This window comes from Ambystoma mexicanum, chromosome 5p, assembly GCF_040938575.1.
Source record: "Ambystoma mexicanum isolate Mex_15411 chromosome 5p, UKY_AmexF1_1, whole genome shotgun sequence".
NCBI lineage: Eukaryota > Metazoa > Chordata > Amphibia > Caudata > Ambystomatidae > Ambystoma > Ambystoma mexicanum.
In genome coordinates, this window is record NC_090930.1 from 177703435 (window position 1) to 177724881 (window position 21447).

The 21447-nt window shown below is 45.4% G+C and overlaps 1 protein-coding gene across 4 annotated transcripts in view; it reads left to right on the forward strand.

Annotated features, from left to right (window-relative positions):
• AMOT (angiomotin) overlaps positions 1–21447 on the forward strand; it is a 223220-nt gene that overhangs the window by 142440 nt on the left and 59333 nt on the right. For all 4 annotated transcript variants that reach the window (XM_069612592.1, XM_069612591.1, XM_069612590.1 and 1 more), the window contains 2 exons: positions 19663–19812; positions 21029–21219. In XM_069612592.1, coding sequence (XP_069468693.1) covers positions 19663–19812; positions 21029–21219 — 341 coding nt within the window. The remainder of the gene's footprint in view (positions 1–19662; positions 19813–21028; positions 21220–21447) is intronic.

A 21447-nucleotide genomic window follows, 5' to 3' on the forward strand; every position in this document is an offset into this window, starting at 1 on the left:
GGCTCGGCCTTCTGTGACATTAAACTGCATAATTTAATGGCAGGTTACAGCTACACAGTCTCTGGCTTTACTATTTCCAGCCTGGCCAACTGCCCACTCAACCCTACGCCACCCCCACTTACCGAGTCTGCCCGATTACCCATTAATAGAATATAGACCAACATGGTCTCTGGCTTTACTATTTCCAGCCTGGCCTACTCTCCCCTCAACCCTAGGACACCCCCACTTACCGTGTCTGCTCGAATACCCTCTAATATAATATAGACCAACATGGTCTCTGGCTTTACCCTTGCAGTCTGCCCAATTCGTTTATAGTTCAACATAGCTTGAAAGAGTAAAGTTTGAAAACAAAATAATTTGGAAGTGGGAAGGGAAATGAGAGAATGTTTGAGGTATTGTATTGAGTAGACCAAATAGGATATAATTACTCTGGTCCTGTACATTGAATGTACTACTGCATGGTGCAGCAATGAATACAATGCGACTTGCATGCTACTCGCCCTTTGAATTTCCTGGTTCTGCGTAGTTTCACGATGATGATGATGATTGTGCTTGTACAAATCTGGCACGTGGGATGCAAATTCATGGTAGTGTGTTGCAAATTTCTGATAGTAGTGACCCGTGGGTCAAGCAGTCCAATTCAGTCCACTGATCACCGACCAAGGGACGTTTGCCGCACTCGTGAACTGATACGTGGCCACTTGCCGCCCAGATATTCTGTATTGCAGAGCCCAACTGAAGTGGACTGCTTGACCCACAGGTCACTACGATCAGAAATTTGCAACGCACATGCCAGAGTTTTACGAGCACAATTATCGCAGGAAACCTCTTGAATGAGATTGCCTTACAATTCCCCGTCCTGATGAAGGCCGATGAATTCAATTTACAGCAGTCCACCATTGCTGAAGGGACGAAACAGTCGTTTCGACAATTGTATCACCACACAGTGCTCAGTTCATAACACTATTGAACCTGATTAATTGGGAATATGTAGTAATACACTGCTCCAGAGAATGTTTAGTGGCTGTCGAGCTTGGATTCAATCTTCTGTTTGTATACTCGTCCTATAAGTAATTGAAATGTATGTTGTTTACTATCCTGTGTTATTTGTTGATTCAATATATGTAAATTGTTTTTGGTACAGATAATAAGTGTAATAAAGTAGTGGGTCACATTATATCCGGGCTCTCCCAGTATTTTGATATATAGATGCATGTTATCACCTGGAGGGATCAGGGAATTGCCAGGTGCCCCTTTAAGTTTTTGGCCTTTCTTGGATTCCATTGATATCTAATGTATTGTTGTACGCATGATATGTTTTCTCCTCCTTTGCCAAGGCATCTTTCTATGCTGGCAGAACATGGCTAGATGAGAAAACCTGAAAACGATTGATGGAAATGGCAGGGACTGTGCTGCTCAACCACTCTGAATTGCTTTGCAAAGCATTCCATTCCCTTGTTTTAGTTTGTTTCTACTATTGTAGAAGGACAATCATATGTTTGTTACTGGGATATATACCATGTACTGCGGCCATTTTCATGATCTCCAGGCGGATCTGAACGAGAGGGGGTGAGTTGGGTTAGTGGGGGATTGGAAACATGTAAGGTGGCTTTGCTGCTGTGTTGATGGGTGCAGTTCAGAATGCAATGATGCTTATCAATGGTCTCTTCTTCCAGGGCCATTGTCCTCGTATTCAGAAGGTAGCCTTCCAGGTAATCGTCTGTAAAAGAAAAAATACACTGATTTTTGTTGGCTATTTTGAATAAGTTATAATTTCCAGTTTGAGATCTGGTGCCTTGTGCTTAGCACAGTTGCCAGCTATGCTCTTTCTTTCAAACTATTCTGACATCTTGAACCTCCAGAGAGGCCTCGCCTACATAGGCATTAGCTGAGAAGATATCAGCATTCCAACATGGTGCCATGTGGACAGCTCACAGTTGGAGCTCTGTGAGAAACCTGAGGGTATCCTCACTCCTACTCCCCCTGGATCCTCTTCTCAGGTGGCCAGGGCAAGGCCATCGCTTTTGGATCCTGACCCTGGGGGTGGAGAAGCGAGGGAAGATCACCTGGGTGGAGGGCGCTTGGGGATTGGGAGTGGGGTACCCATAGGCGAGACATGGTATCCCCCTTTTCCCTCTGAAAACCAACCTAACCCTACCTCTGCCTTTATGGGCTACTATAAGACATCTCCCCTCATTTTCCCCTATTTGACATACGTGGCAGTACTGAGACTAGGAAGTGGGACTAGGAGTTGTGAACACCAATAGGTGTTTTCACCACTCTGGTACTGAGACGAAGAAGAAGACTGTGAATGAACACCATTGGGGAAGTCGGGCATGTCCCACTAATAAGTTGACTGGAGGTCAGGCAATTGATCCTATTAACCCACACCTGTGGGCTCTTAATATTCCTAGGGAGTAGAAGAGGTGAGCAAAGGGAGCAAGGGGCGGAAACAAACTGGAGAGGAAAAAGTCAGAGCCAGGACTGGCAGCCGTGTTATTCAGGAGAAAGAGATGCCTAAGCTGAGTGCGGGCCATGAAAGGGTCTACATTTCGGCTGAGCTCCGTTTGCTGATAAAAGCGTGGGAAGCTCTTGGTGGCTGCCACAAGGCAGGCGAAGCTCGTGGATCCAGGAGGATCAGAGGGAGAACCGTCGAAGCTGCAGAGAGCGGTCGTGCATACCTGGTGAGTGTAAGGGAACACTCTGTCTAGATAGAGTGTTCCGCTAATGCTGCTGTGTGTTCTGAAAATGCTGAATGAACTGAAATAAGAAAATGTATGAATGTCGAATTACCCGAAAGTAATTGAACATAGTTTTGGACAGCAGAGTGAAACATTTTAAGCAAATAGTGAACACTTGAAAAGGAAGTATTAAACAAATATTGAATACCGAACTGAATAAAACATTGTGGGCAAACCTACGAGATGATAAAAGGCAAATGGGAAGGTGCCCATTTAAAAGAGCGCAAATATGAAAGAGCCTAACAAAGATGGGGAGCAAATAAGACCACCACACAGTGAATTGGCAACGTCAAGTTAACTTTATGAATAGCCACCATGTGGCAAAGCCAAAGACTGGCAGAAGTTGTGTGCCACATTGTAGCAAAGCAAGGAGGCTAATCGGGAGAGGTCAACAAAGTGTGAACCTACACAGAAAGCCAATAAGGAGGATCTAAGTGAATGTGAATCTGTATACAGGGGTTAATACAGAAGGACCTGTGTGGGCTGAAACCTATGGATCCTGGTTGCGCGACCTGTGATGGTTGGACCGTGGCTACTAGGTGAACACTTGATCGAAAACTAAAAAGATCGCTTTAGGATGACCGCTCTGTGAATGCACAGTGCTTTCAATCTAAATAGAACTGTCAGCCCCTGCTACACACAAGCCCGTGCAGGGGCTGACAGGTTAGTCTGTGCGTGTGTCTGCGTGAGTGTTTGTGTGTACGGATGTGCGTGGACTTGGTGTGTGTTTGCTGGGAAGGCAGTGGTGGGTGGGGAAACAGGGCTTTGGGCTGGGGGATGAATCCTCCCCCACCTAACCCCTCCGTTTTACATAACCGGCAGGAGAGGTTGGATATGGGATCACCTTGGGAGGGCTGGGTGCAGGCGGGAGTATGTCATATTGCCACACAAAAAGGTAATAAAACAAATCAGATTTTTTTGTCTTCGGTCTTTAAAATGCACATATCACATAGAACCGGACAGTGTGGTCTGACAACTGCGCCTAGACCAGGGAAGTCTCACTGGTGACAGATATAGATCTGTGAAACAAACCAAAACGGAGCATTTTACTTGAACTGTTCATTCATGTCATCCATAAGGAGTGTCAAGTTGACCTGGAGTTGGGTTGAACATTGGCAGTTTGAAACCAAGCATACGTGGATGCGTTGGAGTCTTGGGGAAGGGAACCCTGAGGCTTGATGAACTGTAATGTTGTCTTTAGGATGGAGCCTCACGACCCATATTCATTGGAACTGTGTTGCCCTGAACTTGGGGAAGGTAAGGCAAAGGAACTGTGCAACTGTGTGAATTTGGGAAAGGTAGTCTCAAGACGTTTGTAGAACTTTCTTTAACTTGGGGAAGCGGAGCTGAGAAGGAAGCTAGGAGCTGGATGAAACTCTGAACTTTGTTTGAACACTGTTTCTTTTGTTATTGACATCCCTATACTTTGTTTAGCTTTAGTTGTGAGGGCAAAGATATGTTTTGAACACAGACAGACTTTTAAGTTAGACTGTTTGACTCAGGCGTTCCTTAGTTTCGTTCAGGTAGGGAAATCCCACAATAGCGTAGGGCAAGTTAGGCCTTCTACCATCCTGACATTTAATTTAATAAAGCTATTTTATTTTGAAGGTTGAGTCTGTTGTCTGTGATTTACTTCATGATGCCTTCACAGCTCTCTCCTTTTGACACTGGACAAGTTTGCACTTTTTAAGTAGTATCTCAGTATGACCAAATAGGCCCTTCATCTTTCCAAGATCAATACATTGACTACCATTAATTCTGGTAATAGTAGCGCTATTATTAGTGTTTAAAAGCTGGAAAAATTCAGCATGACGCCTTACATTGTTAGCGTTATGACGCTCAGCCCCTTTAGTTCAATTTGAGGTTCTCAAAAGTAGCTTCACAACAACTGTATCACAAACATTTGTGTAGTCGTTCATGGCTTGGCAGAAGGTCAGGCTGCTGCAGGGATTTGAATACTTGACTGCGAGTGTTTTGTTTTTGCTTTGGAATGCAGTCTGATAGAATTTCACTAACCACAGGGGACCTACAATAGCCGCAGGGAAGGAAGTCTTTTGCTGGGATGGATTCCTCGTGGAAAGCCACACTGCGGTCGTCAACGTGGTATGGAACCTGTTGCGCCACTTGCGATAGCAGACACTTGTGAGAGATGGTAACGTTGTCTGCTTACATAGCACTTTTATAAAACCTCTCAAACAAAGAACAAAGCGCCCTGGGAAGAACATTTAACAAAACTAGGGCATTCGACTTTTGGCTAATACGATATGCCAGATAGAATGACCTAAGCGGAAATATTTTGCCATTCCAAACCCAGATTGGCTTGGTGTCAGATTGTAAGGATAACCAGAACAATGCATTTTGAAACAACCCACCTTGTGTCATTTGTTCTTTTTTTAGCTGACCGATTATTTAAATTATTTAGAGACAACTGCACTGGGAAATATGTGAAAGTCAGTGTTAGTTGCCCTATATTTCTGAGTTGGGGGCCTTGTTGCGTTCAGTTAGAGTTCCCAGAAGGAAAGGCAGAAGAGCGTTTTGGGCTTGCATAATATCCAGCACAAGTGTACGTCACCTGGTTTTAGTGGTTTCTGCGCTGTTTGCACAAGACTCATTTCTCGCACAGGTGGATTTACGGTAAGCGTTGCCCAAATGGGTCCAGAGTGCAGATTTCATATCTGCATGTTGGCACCTTGACCCCAGGCAAGGCTAGGCTAGGCAGTTAACAGCGCCTGGCCTGTTGATTCTCTAAGTAATAGTAATCTCCTGTGGAATGTTTATCAGGTGTATTCATTGTGTATCTCGTGGGAACATGAATCCATTTTATTGTTTTCTGTTAGTGAGAACTAGATTTTGAGATTGTGTCAAGATGCCCCAAAGAACCCTCAATTCTTGAAATTTGAACTGACCCAACAGTAGATGCTATTTTAGGCAGGACATTGAATTTGCATCAGCAGTGCTGGATTTGGCCTGGATTTTCCAAAATCTGGGATCAGGCAGAAAATGTCTCCCACTGTATGGCTCCCCCATTGGGAAATGGTTTCGCTCGGGCACACCAGAAGACAGGAGGAGTGCACAGTTTTGGACTCCTACCTCACTTCCTCCCTTCACAGACACTATGGAGCCTCGGTGGCTACACAAAGGTTTCCCACCGAAGCCAAACTTCAACCAGGACCTTCCCCACCCAGGACGGCAGAAGGACCAAGAAAGGACAAGCACATTAAAAATGGCACCAAAAGAAAGAAGCCGCCATTAGAGAAAAGTCATAAAAGGATATCCACTGCCACCAAGCATAATAGCTTGTCACTGTGACAGAAATGTTACAGGAGCAGTGAGAAAGGGGATCATTGTTTTTGGCTGCCACAGTGTTGGGTGGGGTCATAAACATTGACTAGCAGAATGCGGTCATGCCCTTTTAGGCTCAGTTAATTATTCCCATTTGTTTCATGGATGTTGACGACATTGACGATAGGCGCCATGGATGGTGGACTGTCACTAGTAGACCAAGGCATGGTCTTCCTACTGGACCCTTGATTGCCAGTACCTGGAGTGTGCTTCGACCATCTATCTCACAGGATTCGGTCATCCATGTCTCTTGTAAAGCAACTATTTTAAACAGATTGATGTTGGCTAAAAGCCCACCTTCAGCTGAGAGATGGGCAAAGCCTCTAGTGTTCCAAGAACACAAAACACTAATGTTATCAGGATATTTCAGAAAAGTGGGCCTTAGAAACTTTGGGTAACCATTGCCAGTATCCCACTTTGTCCCGGTATTCATCACATTGGGTTACCTTTGTCACTTCATTGGGAAGTGTTTTTACTTCACTCGTCAGCGTCTGTGGTCTCTTAAACGGAAGACCACTATCCGTTTGCACTAGTAAACCCATAGTAGCTGCCATTGTAATCGCATTTTTATTTTCAATAGGGTATTTGGCTTTTTTACTTTCAATTTCTTTGCAGCAATATCCTAATTTGAATAGTTCCTCTTCATATTGGAATATGTAAGCCATGATAGAATGAGATTTAGGCCAGATATTGGAAGTCACATTAGTTAATATGCATCTCCCCAGCACTCGACATAAGGTGGGGTGTGCTGATCTCACAAAGTAAAATGTAAACAGGATGAAAATCCCTCTCTACCCTTGGGAACTTAAATTCACACAAGGCAAATCAAGAGAAAATAAAAAAGGAAACCTGAAGGGCAACACTGCACAGAAAGTGCTGTGTGCTGGAACAATAAAATGTAAATGCCCGAAAAGTGATAGTAAAGGATAAATTCAAAAATCCATTATGGAGAGACATAAAAAGAGTAAAAGACAAGGTAAGTGGGGGAAAAGATTCCCACTCCCCCAGGAGCATGAAAAGATAATGACCAAGTCCAGCAAAAAGCACTGGTGGCGTCACAGGTGAGAAAGATTAAGCATAGAAGTGAAAATCTAACCTAACTGTACACACCAGCTAGATAGGTAGAGGGTATAGTGAACCGGGTGGGTGGGGGATGTTAATACTGTGACAAGTCGGGAGGACTAGAGTAATACATTACCCTAAATAATGGAACATTACTTTTTGTCTTCCCTTATTGCCACTGTACTATCATCGGCCTATACTAACAGCTGTACTGATCCCACACACTGATACCCTGGAGTATGGAGAGTCGGGCAAGAAGAGCCCTCAAATAGCAATGTAATCGGACAGAACCACTGTGATACAGAAACACACGAGCCATGACGTGACACAGCAATCCATCGCATAGCGGCAAAGTTATCCCTGACACCGGAATTTAGTAAAAAAACTAGGATTCCACGAAAAAGAATAAAAAAACAGCACTGACCATAACCCCAACATTGAGGGGACCAAACTAAACACAACCCCAGATTCAACCAAGCCTCCCTTGCTTGTATCCACAATCCAGCTGAACCCACCAGAGAGGAAAGACATGCAAGCGTGCTCCTGCTCTTCATGGATTCTCCCGTGGGTGGACTGCAACAGTGCCACTATTTCTCCAAGATGTATTGTAATTGATCAATAGAGTGGCCCTTGATTTGCAACAGCGTGAACTTTAGGCTGGTCACTGGGGCAAGACTTCAACAGCGCCTTCTTCGCCCCCACTCTGTACTACCCGTTCCGCTGCCCCAGTTTGCAATAGCACAACCATCCATAGTGGAGTGGGATGTAGTGGCGCTCTCACTGGGACCCACAACTGAGCTGCTGCGGTTCATCCTGTCTTCTGACTCTGGCAGCAGCCCTGTGTTAGCGCTGTACAAGGTGTCTCTCCAGACAACAACAAAAACGGGAAGTTACTTGGGAGAGGTGGTGGCGTATGCCTCCGGGATAAGGGACAGAGGTAAACGTCCATGTTTTAGTAGCTGCATAGGGAATGTCTGTCTCTGTGTGGCAGTAGAACCTCAGTTAGATAGCACTGTGGAGGGAGGACAAAAGGTAATGGCATTTTATTAAGTTCTCAAGTACAAATCGGGTCCTTGGAAGGATGCTATAGTTTGAAATGGAAAATAGGTTAGACACATGCAGCCAGAAATCATCCTGCAACTTCAAAATGCACTTATTATCTGAAGGAAGATGTTGACATCCCTGTTTTTATGATGATTGACGAACATGCTTATCTGCGGTTTCTTTGTGTACAACCGAGGATGACCATATTTTGTCCATGATCTTTGCTCTGGTTTTTATATGAGCCTTACATAAACCTTTTGCGTAATGTACAGGGTTTATAGAAGGCCCAGGTGCATCCAATGACATCAAAAATTAATATTTTTGTATAGTTTCACGATGGCTTCACTCTACTAATGTTTATAATAGGTTTTGTTACCCAAATTAATGGTTCGCAATGTATTGCCCTTGGAAGGATGAAGGGTTAAGTTGGCCCTGTCCAGATGGACCTGTGTCCTACAGGCTGAACAAAGATCTAGGAACAGTGATAGGTGCCGCCCTCACGCCCTGGCTCGTTTGAGATCCTCCGTCTCCCACAAGCTGTGTGCAAAATGTTGAGATGGCATTCACTGTGTGAAGGCCTTTGCCCCGTCTTGCACAAAATCTGCTTTCACCACTGGTGAGCGGTGTTTACCGTGCAGAGCTATTTTGCTAGATCATGAGTGCAGCACATTTTAAATTCTGGCAAGCGTTTCCACTTTCCTAATAACTCAATGAAACCAGAGCGCTTATTTTTAATATGCTGCAAGATACCTTACAAACGTACTACAGGCATCACAACAACAATAAGAGAGAGGTATTCTCTGGCGACGATCACATCTGATATGATGTGATAATTGTTTTCCATCTCCAGGTTAATTTTAAGACATGTTGAATTTCCACTTATCGCATGGGTCAGTATTACATTGAGGGTATTGGCGTGTCTTTTAAGGAAGTACATTTCATATTAGAGTGGTTTATTGGAAGCAGGATGAGATGCCGGAACTATGGCAGTCATAATTTATGAGCTACCTATGTGAACATGCTGCTTGAGTCAAAGATTTTGTAGCAATTTACTGAATTAATATAGATTAAAGGTGTTCCACAATAGAGTCACAAACGTTGCATTTCTTTACTTAATGGTTTAAGTCCAGCTGTTGTTAACTCAACGGAACGGATGTTGTTTCGATCTTGAGTTGGGTTAACATAGTCCCTCGGAAGACGGTGTAGAGAATGGTCTATTTGGTCAAAACACAGGTACAAAGCCTTTCTGAATCGTGCAGTTTTCTGGGACTTCCTGAAGGCCAGGAGGCTTGGTGGGGCCGGGAGTTATCCATGTGGGCATGTGCACCCCGATGCCTTTCCCTCACCATTTAATTTGCCTGAATATAGCCGGACATATTGTCTTAGGATGCTTGAATCAGAGATATGCAAATTTAACCTAGATGGTTTGACTTATGGATGTAATATAAATGGAGGCAAAACAAGAGGTATTGGCTGGAAGGTGTAGAATTAATCTTAACCTCTGACATTACTCTGGGCAAGCCTCCAGACCTTTGTTCTTCACATGCTAAGCCATTACAAAAGGGGAAAGACCATATGCAAATTAAGCTTGCCCGCCACCTCCCCCCTCCAATGGGACAGTCCAGCCCAAACTGCTAGGTCACATCCCTTCTGCACGAGACCACAAGCATCCCCAGGCATGTTTTGGTCTCATAAAGAGGGACTTAAAGAAGCGGGAAAGGATCAATTTATAGGAGGAAAACGCATTGCCATTCCGAATGCAAGTAAGGGATTTGAACCCAAGTTCCTGGAGAACGCCCCTGTGTGTGCCAATTGTAAACCAGTTTGTGATGGGGGCAGGGGAATAAGTTATCTTGCATAGAACCTTTGGGTCATTGGATCGAGCTTTTGAAACTCTCAATGTGATCCTTATTTAGTAGCCTCAAGCTTTTCAGGGAGTAAATGCTCCCATAAAACAAGTGTGGTTTCTTCTAGTTGGCCATTTCACTCCCATGCTGTCTGTTTACACACAATCCTGTCTGTAGGCTTTAGTCCATAAGGGCTTAAACCTGACACAACAGATAACCGCCTACCACCGCTGATCATGCATCCTGAGAAATATGCTATTCCGTGCTCATTGCAGAGTGCCATGATGCAGCCCTGCTTAAGCCTGTGCGATTTACATGAAGACCTTTCCCAGCAGCGTGGTCTTCATTTCTTTTCCTGTTTCGTTCCTGGGTTTCTATGCCTAAAAGGCCATCTCTGTGGAGCATCTTGCATAACAATCAGCCTTGATTTGATAAGCGCCCAGCTTTAATTTCAAAATATGCATAGTATACTTTTTCTTTTTAAATATTGTCCAAGCCCCAATGTTTTGGTGCAAACACCCTGTAAAAAAAAAAAAAACGATTAGTACTGTTAAATTTAAAACAGAGTGGCAGATGAATTGCAGTGTTTGCTAATGTTCCAAGCAGTGGCGGAGCAAGGAGAGCGGCCGAAGATGGTGAACCCCCTTCCCTTAAGTGCTCAAATCCAAATGTACTGCCGCAAAGTACTGAAATGGTATTGACCAGGGCTCCTGAACTGGTCCAAAGTGAAGGCCACCCCTGCTTCTAAAAGGATTCCAGCAATTCTAAACACGAGGGGCTGTCTTAGTCCAACCCGGCCATAAATCACACGTATTGTGCCTCTTTGTTAATTTGTACCTCTTCCAAAAATAAAACCTTGTGATCTTGTTTGCATTCACAGGTCAGAGCGCTTTTTTAATAAGTCCACAACTCTTCCGGATAATAAACGCTTTCAAACCTGCATGATGGACCCACAGCAGCAAAGCCACTCGGTGTTTGTCGGTGAAAATCTACAAGTCCGCTTATCCTCAAATTCTACCACTGCATTACCACCATTCTTTCCTGCCGCGGCCTACTCGTAATGAGGCCCAATATCCTTGACATTGCAACATTGACCGAACTGTTACACAAGTTTTCAAAGTTTTGCACGATATGTTGTGCCCACCTGCTGTTGTGGGTGACCCACCGAATTGTTGGAGTAGATATGGTACCTGGCCTCACTGGCTTTAGAGTAATATATGTGCACAATGAAGCTGTGTATGTATTTATGCAAAAGAAAGAAATATCAAAGCTAGTAATAAAAGCGAATTTGTTGAATGGAGGTTTGCCCACTCCAGAACAAGGTTAAACACATGCTGTGAGTGTTGCAGTGAATACCATACTGGCTCGGAGTACCTGCGATTGCGGGTTGTTTGAGCTTGGACACTTGGGATGCCTGCTGTCCCTCCATTAGAGCCTCTGTGGAGGCCGTAGGCCCAACAATCAGGTGCTAGTTTCCCTGGTGGCCGCTTGTGAGTCTTAAGCGTTTGGATGAGCACTAGGTTGGCAACCGTGCCTGGCTGGAAGTTCGGATCGCCATGTTTGTTTGATAATCTGGAGTTTGGAGAAGTGGCGTGATCTTTAGTTGGTGGGCCAAATACTTCGTGCCTGGGTTTTTCCAAACTTGGGTTCTTCACGCTAACGTTGTTACGGTGCACTACTTCATATCTTTCTCACCTTTGAGGTGTAGGGTGATAAAATAATCCCAGTTTACGGAAGCAAAATGCCTGATTGTGCACACTTGTAAATGTTTGACTATACAAGAAATCCCTATTGAAGTGAGAAGCTTTCAGCAGTAGTTGGCTACATTAAAACTAAACGTCCCAATTTACATTTAGTAGTTAATAACTTTCTAAAGGTCTCATGTTACTTTTTATAGATGGACCCTTTCCCCCACCGTCGCACTGTGACTTCAGAACAACCCTCTCCTGAGTGTCAACAACCCAAAAGATTTGCGTTACAAGCTCTTAAATTCTTGCAGGAACAAGGAATAGACTTGCCGTCCCAACATTCTGCGGCAAATCAGCTGATGTCAGGCATCTTGCAGCACATCAGCCAATGGCCGGTATTTCATTGAATAGGAACTGCTGGTCTGGCATTCTGTGGCACAGTATTCGATTTGCAGGCATTCTGTGGCACTTTAACTGATGACACTAACTTTTGGTCAGACATTCTGCGGCACTGCAGCTGTTGACTTGGCATTCTCCAGCATCGCAGCTGTTGGCTTGGCATTCTGTGGCACAGTGACTGAGGCCTATGCATTCTCTGGCCTTGTTACTAATGGCCAGTGGAAATCACTGTTGGTTAGGCATTCTGCGGCCGAGAAATTGTTGTCCAGGCATTCTGCGGACACAGGAACTGTTGTTTACTATGCATTCTGCAGCCAGGAAACTGTTGGCCAGACATTCTGTGGCTGGGAAACGGTTATTGACCAGGCATCCTGCGGCGGGAAAATGTTGACAGACATTTTGCTGCACAGGTATTGTTGGCCAGGCTTTCTGCTGCTGGAAAACAGTTGGCCTGGCATTCTGCTACCTTCCAGGAAATGGTTGGCCTGGCATTCTGTGGCCAGAGAACGCTTGGCCCGGCATTCTTTGACCGGTAAACTGTTGGCCAGGCATTCTGTGGCACAGGAACTGTTGTTGACCAGGCATTGTGCGGCCGGGAAACACTTAACAAGGCATTCTGCGGCATGCAAACCATTGTTGACCAGGCATTTTGCTGAACAAGTATTGTTGGCCAGGCTTTCTGCGACCGGGAAACTGTTGGCCAGCCATTCTGCGGCCAGGAAACTGTTGTTCAGACATTCTGCGGCACAGGAACTGTTGTTTACCATGCATTCTGCAGCTGGGAAACAGTTGTTGACCAGGCATTCTGCGGCTGGGAAACTGTTGACCAGACATTTTGCTGCACAGGTATTGTTGTCCAGGCTTTCTGCGGCCGTCAAACGGTTGGGCTGGCATTCTGGGGCTGGGAAATGGTTGCGCTGGCATTCTGCGGCCGGAAAACGGTTGGCCCGGCATTCTGCAGCCGGAAAACGGTTGGGTCGGCATTCTGCAGCCAGGAAACTGTTATCCTGGCATTCTGCAGCTGGTAAACTGTTGGCCAGGCATTCTCCGGCACAGGAACTGTTGTTGACCAGGCATTGTGCGGCCTGGGAACTATTGTTGACCAGGAATTTTGCTCGACAGGTATTGTTGGCCAGGCATTCTGCGGCCGGTAAACGGTTGGCCAGACATTCTGCGGCTGGGAATCTGTTGTCCAGGCATTCTGCAGCACAGGAACTGTTGTTGGCCAGGTATTCTGCGGCACAGGAACTGTTGTTGGCCAGGCATTCTGTGGCCGGTATACGGTTGGCCAGACATTCTGCGGCTGGGAAACTGTTGTCCAGGCATTCTGCGGCACAGGAACTGTTGTTGGCCAGGTATTCTGTGGCACAAGAACTGTTGTTGGCCAGCTATTCTGCGGCACAGGAACTGTTGTTGGCCAGGTATTCTGCGGCACAGGAACTGTTGTTGGCCAGGTATTCTGCGGCACAGGAACTGTTGTTGGCCAGGTATTCTGCGGCACAGGAACTGTTGTTTACCATGCATTCTGCAGCCGGGAAACTTTTGGCCAGACATTCTGTGGCTGGGATATTGTTGGCCTGGCATTCTGCGGCTGGGAAACAGTTGTTCAGGCATTCTGCGGCCAGGAAACTGTTGACCAGACATTTTGCTGCACAGGTATTGTTGGCCAAGCTTTCTTTGGCCGGGAAACGGTTGGGCTGGCATTCTGCGGCTGGCAAACAGTTGGGCTGGCATTCTGTGGCTGGGAAACGGTTGGGCTGGCTTTCTGCGGCCGGGAAACAGTTGGCCTGGCATTCTACAGCTGGGAAACTGTTGGCCAGGCATTCTGCGGCACAGGAACTGTTGTTGACCAGGCCTTATGCGGCCTGGGAACTATTGTTGACCAGGAATTTTACTCGACGGGTATTGTTGGCCAGGCATTCTGCGGCCGGTAAACGGTAGGCCAGGCATTCTGCAGCCAGTGAACTGTTGGCCAGGCATTCTGCAGCACAGGAACTGTTGTTGACCAGGCCTTGTGCGGCCTGGGAACTATTGTTGACCAGGAATTTTGCACGACAGCTATTGTTGGCCAGGCATTCTGTGGCTGGTAAATGGTAGGCCAGGCATTCTGCGGCCGGTAAACTGTTGGCCAGGCATTCTGCAGCACAGGAACTGTTGTTGACCAGGCATTGGGCGGCCTGGGAACTATTGTCGACCATGAATTTTGCTCGACCGGTATTGTTGGCCAGGCATTCTGGGGCCGGGAAACGGTTGGCCAGGCATTCTGGGGCCGGGAAATGGTTGACCAGGCATTCTGCGGCAAAGCTATTGTTGGCCAGGCATTTTTCTGCACTGAGCTCTGTGTAAAATAAGAAAAGTGTCATTCCGTGATGGGACAATACTTTTCTTATTTGCTCCATATTCTGTATCTAAATAAATATAGGCACAAAATATGGAGCAAATAAGAAAAGTGTCTTTCTGTTTTACACTTCTTTTACACTGAGCACTGAATCAGGCCCTTACTAAATCATAAAACATGACTCTGGGCCCGATTTAGAGGTAACGTATTTCTAAAAAGCACCATATTGTAAAAAAGAATGTGCTGCACTGGCCGCTTTTTGCATGTGCACGGCAGGCACTACAAGACGATTCTCATAGTGAAACCCGGGATTTAAGGGGTTAAAAATATGGCACCTGTGAGGTGTCGTTCACATCTACTGCATACCTTTTCCCTTCATAATGAAGTCAATTCTCTGTAGCACTACTTTTCTTATTTACTGAAAGCGTCTGACTTTTAAGAAATGCTCGTAGTGATGCTTGTGCACACGCTGACCCCACAACGAGTGACATCTCCCCTCCAAACCTTCCAGCCCGCGACAAGCTTCTGGGGCGCATCTGTAGGTCTCTGGCGGCAGCAGGCCCTTATCCTCTGGTGGTCGGTGCGCGGCCGGGCTTCCCGGGAAGAGCTGCCCTCCTCTGCTGCCCTGTAAACGGCAGCAGGTGCCGCCTCAGCTCGGCACCTGCCAGGTGAGCGTCCATCAGTGGAGGGGATGGGATGGTGGGCGTGCCTCTGGTGGGGGCTAGGGAGAGTTAGGGAGGCCGTTGTTGCCAAACTATGCAGTTTTGCGGTATGGACTAACAGAGAGAACCATCAAAACATGTAGAAAGTGGCAGTTGTTGTTTATGCTTGAAGCTGATGGCAACGGTTCCGCAAATCTTGGTTCCCCATTAGCCCTAAAACTGTGCTCCAGTGGCCACCTGCCCCCTTTTGTAAAATTCACTGCCAAAGTGCTGATCCGACGAGGGCACATTTTCATGCCCGCCCACGATTCGATTATGCAAACGAGGTACTTCAGTTGAAGGCAATTGGGCGGTTTTGCCAGACTGACTTTCTGCTCTTTTTGCCTTTCTGTTACTTTGGCCGTGCTGGCTGCTTCCAGGAAAGAGTTAACACCAGTCCAGGTTGCGCAGTAACTTGCAAGAGCAAGAAGGCGGACCGCCATGTCCTGTGTGTTCGGAAGTGGATGTTGTCATAACCCACCTACAGGTTTGCATCGCAGTTTGCGAGGCGTTCCGCCAACAGTGGTCGTTTGGTTGCCTTTTATGGAATTTGCAAACATAGCCTCAGCATTTGGCCATCAGGTTAGTCTTATTATCGCCCACAAAACAACTGGTAAACTGCTGCCATTATCTGAACTTTAATCATGTCAATTAGAATCCCTCATCTCGCCAGAAGCGGCTAGAAGACCCTGGTAACAGCCATGCCAAGAGCACAACAGCCCATAGGAAGGTCGGAACAAGGCGTCCCCCCTCCGACTGAGGTCTTTGTGTTTTTTTTCCACCTGACCTTTCCAGAGCTCCGCATATATGCCCTCCTCAAAAAGGGGTGGCAATTTCTCGAACCTTCTGGCATTAGTGCTTGCGCATTGATGAGTGACCGTCGGTTGCTGGCCGGGCCAACCGACAGTAACCCCAAGGAGCTAAGCTTCCCTCTTCTAAAGCAACACGGAAAACAATTCCATAACTCATCCTGAGATCTTGGAGCAAGTATAGCAAGACATAACAAAACCTTTTTTTATATCTGGTACCAGCCGGCACCTGTGGATTCTCGCTTTCCCAGCGCCGTGTCCTTGTCTGAGGCCTGCATACCAGGCTCAGCAATTAATAACGTTGAAAGCATGTTTTTTAGCAAAGCAAGATGCTGTTTTCCCTGAGGCATGGAATAAATATCCATTATGGCTCTGAGTGCCCCCAGAATGCACTGCGCATCAGCGCCATGTCTTAGCTCAAGCATCACAATACATAAACCATCCCAACCGAAGTTGGTGCTCATTTATCGAACTCGGAAGGATGAAAGGCTGAGTTGGCCTTGTCGGGATTCAAACCTGCGATCTGCAGATCACACATAGATCGCAGCAGCAAGCGTTGAACCCGCTGCTCTATCTTACTGGCTTTTGATTCTACCCTTTATTTAAAAAAAAAAAGTTTAGAACCCTGTTCATTTGTAGAGGGGAGGCGTATGGCCACCCCATTTCCACCCAACTCCCTGTCCCTTTAGCCTTTGTATGACATTGTTTGGGATTTATAAAGCTCACACCTAGCTTCGAAGCAACAGAGCGCTGTACTAGTGTATTTCTTTGGTATTTTCTAAATTGCACCACTTAATCCATTTTCGAAGTAAGGGAGTCTTTGCTCATTTTCGTAATGCTGTTAACATTAAGATTGATTTTCATGTTTGTATTCGATACACTGTTGGGAGAACTTGGACCATCAACCGAAAATCATACTTTTGAACTTAACATTTTTTTAAAAAAATTGTTTGAATCGGATCAGCGATTTTTACAAGGTGTGCATGATCAAAGTGTATGATGAGTAAAAGTATGAGCAGTTCGTTTGTCTCCAGTTTAACTCTTTCCTATGTGACAGTTTAAGACCACTTGTTTTTTCTTAGTTAAGGATTCAGGGCCTTTCTTCCTTCCACGTTTGTTAGTACGTGTCGCGATTACCCGTGAAGTCTTTTCTCCACTGATCAGCCGTGTCCACCAGAAATCTTCTTCAAAGATAAATGATGAGGCAAGTAGGCTGTTCAGGTATGGCAATCTGATGGTTTGGGTTCCAGGACAAATTGTCTTAAACTGTCGCATAGGAGAGAGTTAAACTGGAGACAGCAAAAGGTGCCTTATTGTTTCAATCTGGTCTCAGTTCTCACAAAATCTGCACTTGTTTGAGGGCGTTTGTCTCCCGAAGATTCAAATGTGCTCTTATGAAAGTGTTCCTTAGAGCTCTGTTCGGATATTTTTTCATAAATTCCTGCGTCTGATTTGATTTCCTCATCTGGGGTGGCAGATGGGTTGTCAGTTTGTTCTTTGACGCTATGTCTAAAGTATAGATCCAGTCTAGTTTTTCCATTTTCTTTTTTACCTTCGTTGGGTTCTGAGTCAGTTCTTCTTATTTATTTTTCCCTAAACATATTTGTTTGCGGGACAATTTTCTGCAAATAGTTTGGGAAACAAAACCATCATAACTGTTAGTGTTTATGTAGGGGTGTGTGTTTGATAGGCCTGTGCGTGTGTGCTATACAAGCTCCTAAAATAAACATTTCTAATTTGGGCATGTGGCAAGGTTCATTATGTCACTGGGAGAGCCGAGCAGACAGATACCCCTCTGCCTCACATTTGTGTGTCGCACTCTGCCGCCCTGGCACTCGTAGACGGAAGCGCTCCCTTCCTCGCTGCATTTAGAGCAACAAAGGGCTCCAGTAGCAAAACTGCCTGGGCAGAGACCGGGTCCTATTCATCATCCCTATCCCCACTCCTTACCGTACTCCTGACACTTCACTGCTGCTATAGAATGAGAGTAGTTTTGGGCGGCCAGATATGGGAATAGCCATAGGGATTATGCAGAGACGGCAATGGGTGGGATTAGCATGGCTATGGGCAGTCAATGGGTGGGCTCATAACCAAACACCTAATGAACTGTGTTCTCCTCCTGAAATGTCATTCGTGTGTGCCCCTTGTCAGAAGCCCTTTTCCCATGTACACATGAATCAGTATTTGAATGCAATAGTTTGGGTTATTCTAGGTGTCTCAAAGCGACACTTAATAGCCCAAAATAAAAAGGGATACAGGGCCTGTTAGCGGAGCTTTGCTACAGTCTACCTGTGGTAGGACTTTATAAAATTATCCCTTGGTATACAGGCCCCAACTAATATAAGGCTGTACTACTCAAGGTTCTGGTAGTATGGCAGAGCAGCCAGGCCCAAAGAAACCCTTACACACTTGTAGTTATAGTAAAATAGTTTATTTTATATAGACAATGATAGCTATATTCAGGTAAGCAAGTACTATTTTAAACTGATACACACAATAGAAAACCAATGCACTACTTCAGGTGAGTAAACCACAAGTTAAGAATTATACAGTTAATGGAACACTGTTCAAAGGTAATTAAAATCACTTGTTATAGCCACTGAGAACATGATCTGTTGTAGGAATAATATTGTTAAGCTACACTTACAATAGCAAGTCAGCACTTAAGGAAGCTTGTATTACTTTTCAGAGGCCTTTATGCTTTAGCAGTTCATCCCAAACTAGGTATGAGTTCTTCAAAGTCCGATTGGAGGTAAAGCAGATAAGTACAGATGCAGAAAAGCCAAAGTTCCAGAGGATTATTAAATTACAAGTAAATAAAGGGATTTTGTCAAAAAGGTTTCAGAGACCTTGGGAAAGGCTATTTATGGGCGGAACAAGCGTTAGGCCTAGGCAAAAGGTATAGACAAACACCGGAATCAGCACTCCAGCAACAAAGGAGCGACAGAATGACTCAAGGTATGTACTGCCACGAGATCCACAGTACCTGAGCAGTAAAGATGCAGATGGATACTTACACGGTGCTGAAGCGGTGGACCTGGTCTCCTGTTCCTTGGTCGTGGTGACGAAAGGAGGGACTCTGGAAGGGATGTTGCAGCAGTCAAGAAAAGGCCTGTCAGCAAAGGATTCTTTGTGCTACTGTTCTCGTCCGAACGATTTACCTCATTTCCTCGATCCTACACTCTGGTGAGGGGATTTTGAGGAGGGGGGGGGGTCTTGCATCTGGAGGTCCAGAAGCAGTCCAACAATGTTTCGGGAGAGTTCATTCATGGAAAGACTATTTACTGCAGGATAGTTAAACCCAAAGATGTGTGTGTGTGTGAACACTATACAAAATATGTTTGTTTTTTCGGTGCTCTTTTTCTGTTCAAATCTCACATTCTCCTCATGCGCAGTTTGTGTGTTTGTTTGAGGGGGACACACAAACATTTGTGTTTGCAACTCAAACAGTTTGATTTCATGTTAAATCAACAGTTTTGGAGTTCCTACAGTAGCTTGCCCATTCTTTAATTTCCCTCCCTTGAGTGCGCTTAGTAGGCAAGGCGCAGTCTGCTTAAATGTTTTCATAATTTGTGCTGCAAGAGTTGGCATAAGAACTTGCTTCCCGTGCCTGGCTCACCGCTCTCCTCACAATCTGATTCCAGAAAAATGACAAATGTCCTTCATGTATCTTCTCTTTGTACCCTTTCAGCTGAAGAAGAAGAATGTGTATGTGGAGAAAGTGGAGAAAATGCAGAATGCCCTGGTGCAGCTGCAGGCAGCATGTGAAAAGCGGGAACAGCTTGAGCATAAGCTGCGGACCCGGCTGGAGCGGGAGCTGGAATCCCTCCGTATGCAGCAGGTACGGGTGCACTTTCTTTCAGCAGTTTCCCCATAGATGTTCAGGCCATTGAACTATTAGAAATAAGACTTTTTTAGACCATCATGGATTTTTATGCAAATCATTTATTTTGAGACTTATCAAGAAAAGCCTTTTCTGTGCTTACATTATCCATTGGTCACATGCACCTTCTTTCATATTGTCACGGTGGTATATTGGCAAAAATAGGTTATTTATTGGTGAGGGAGTTTTGTGTAGCACTTGCATGACCTCTCACACCCAATTCAAAAAGCTTATTTGTAGAATTGTCCATAAAGTCAACCCCATTTTATTTTGGGGGGGGGGGAGACTTTGGTGTAGACTTTGGACGTTTTTAACATCCCTTTTTTGTTTTTGACATGTGTGGACCATTTGTTTCACCAACAGAGCAGACCTCTGCGTTCACATACGTCAGACTGCTCTGTTCGCTTACTTGGCGTCCCTTGCAGTGCGCATGTTGTCCTCTTAAGACACTGGAAGACGACTAGAGGTGAAGAAGCAGAATTTGACGCTAATGTTCTATACAGCAAGTGTATTCTTTGAATTGGGTGGAGGGGGAGTTTAACTTTAGATTCAGAAAGTAGTCTTTTTCCTCAGTGAACATAAAGGTTCCCACCCCACACTCACTGTGGTGACGGGGACATTTTGGGACTTTGTGCTGGAAGTCCTTTGAAGACGAGCAGTCAGACTTTTCGCAAACTGTTTGGCACACTCTGTGCATCCTTTTATGCTTCTATCCACTTTCCATGACTGTAAACCAGCGTGTTCTGCACTGAAAAAAAGATATGTCCCAAAAAAATCTAGTTAAAATGTTAGGAACATTTGACGATTTGTAAAGCGCATTAGCCCTAAGTCTGTCGGCAAGAGGTTTGTGTGCAGCATCCTACTGATCCCACAGAAAATACAGTCTTATAGCCCTGCATATGCAATAGAAGAACGATGAGGCTGGGTTTCTGAGCATTGAAGGCAGAGACCAGGCACCATTTCCCTGACGTACTTCTGTTACGCATCCAGTGGGTTTATACTTTACCTTGTTAGATACCCCATAGTAGCCGTGAGACTTGTTGCTGGCCGTGTGACTTGTTGCTTTGTCTCGGGCTTCTGAGTATCCCATTGGGAGGAAACTCATATGCTGTCTCGGCTTTCACCTGGGATTCTTTCACTGTGGAAATACTAACCTAGTTGTCCTCTCTACTAGCGTCAAGGTTCCTCTCAGTCCGCCAGCGTCTCGGAGTACAATGCCACGGCACTGATGGAACTTCTCAGGGAAAAGGAGGAAAAGATTCTGGCGATGGAGGCTGACATGACCAAATGGGAGCAGAAGTACTTGGAGGAAAGCGTGATGCGGCAGTTTGCCCTGGATGCTGCTGCGACGGTAGCGACACAGAGGTGAGTAGCCCTTTACATGATGCATGTTGTCCGAAGCTATACCCTAAAACCCTATGTTTTTTTGCAGCACTCCATGACTGATTTCTTGTGCTTCTGAGCATTTTATTAGTAGATGTTTTACTAGTACGCTACATATTAGCCTTGGAAGGGATGAATGGTGAAGTCACTCCCACAGATCGTAACTTCAAACTGCAGGTTGCACACTGGTCTCTAATAAGAGTACCTTAC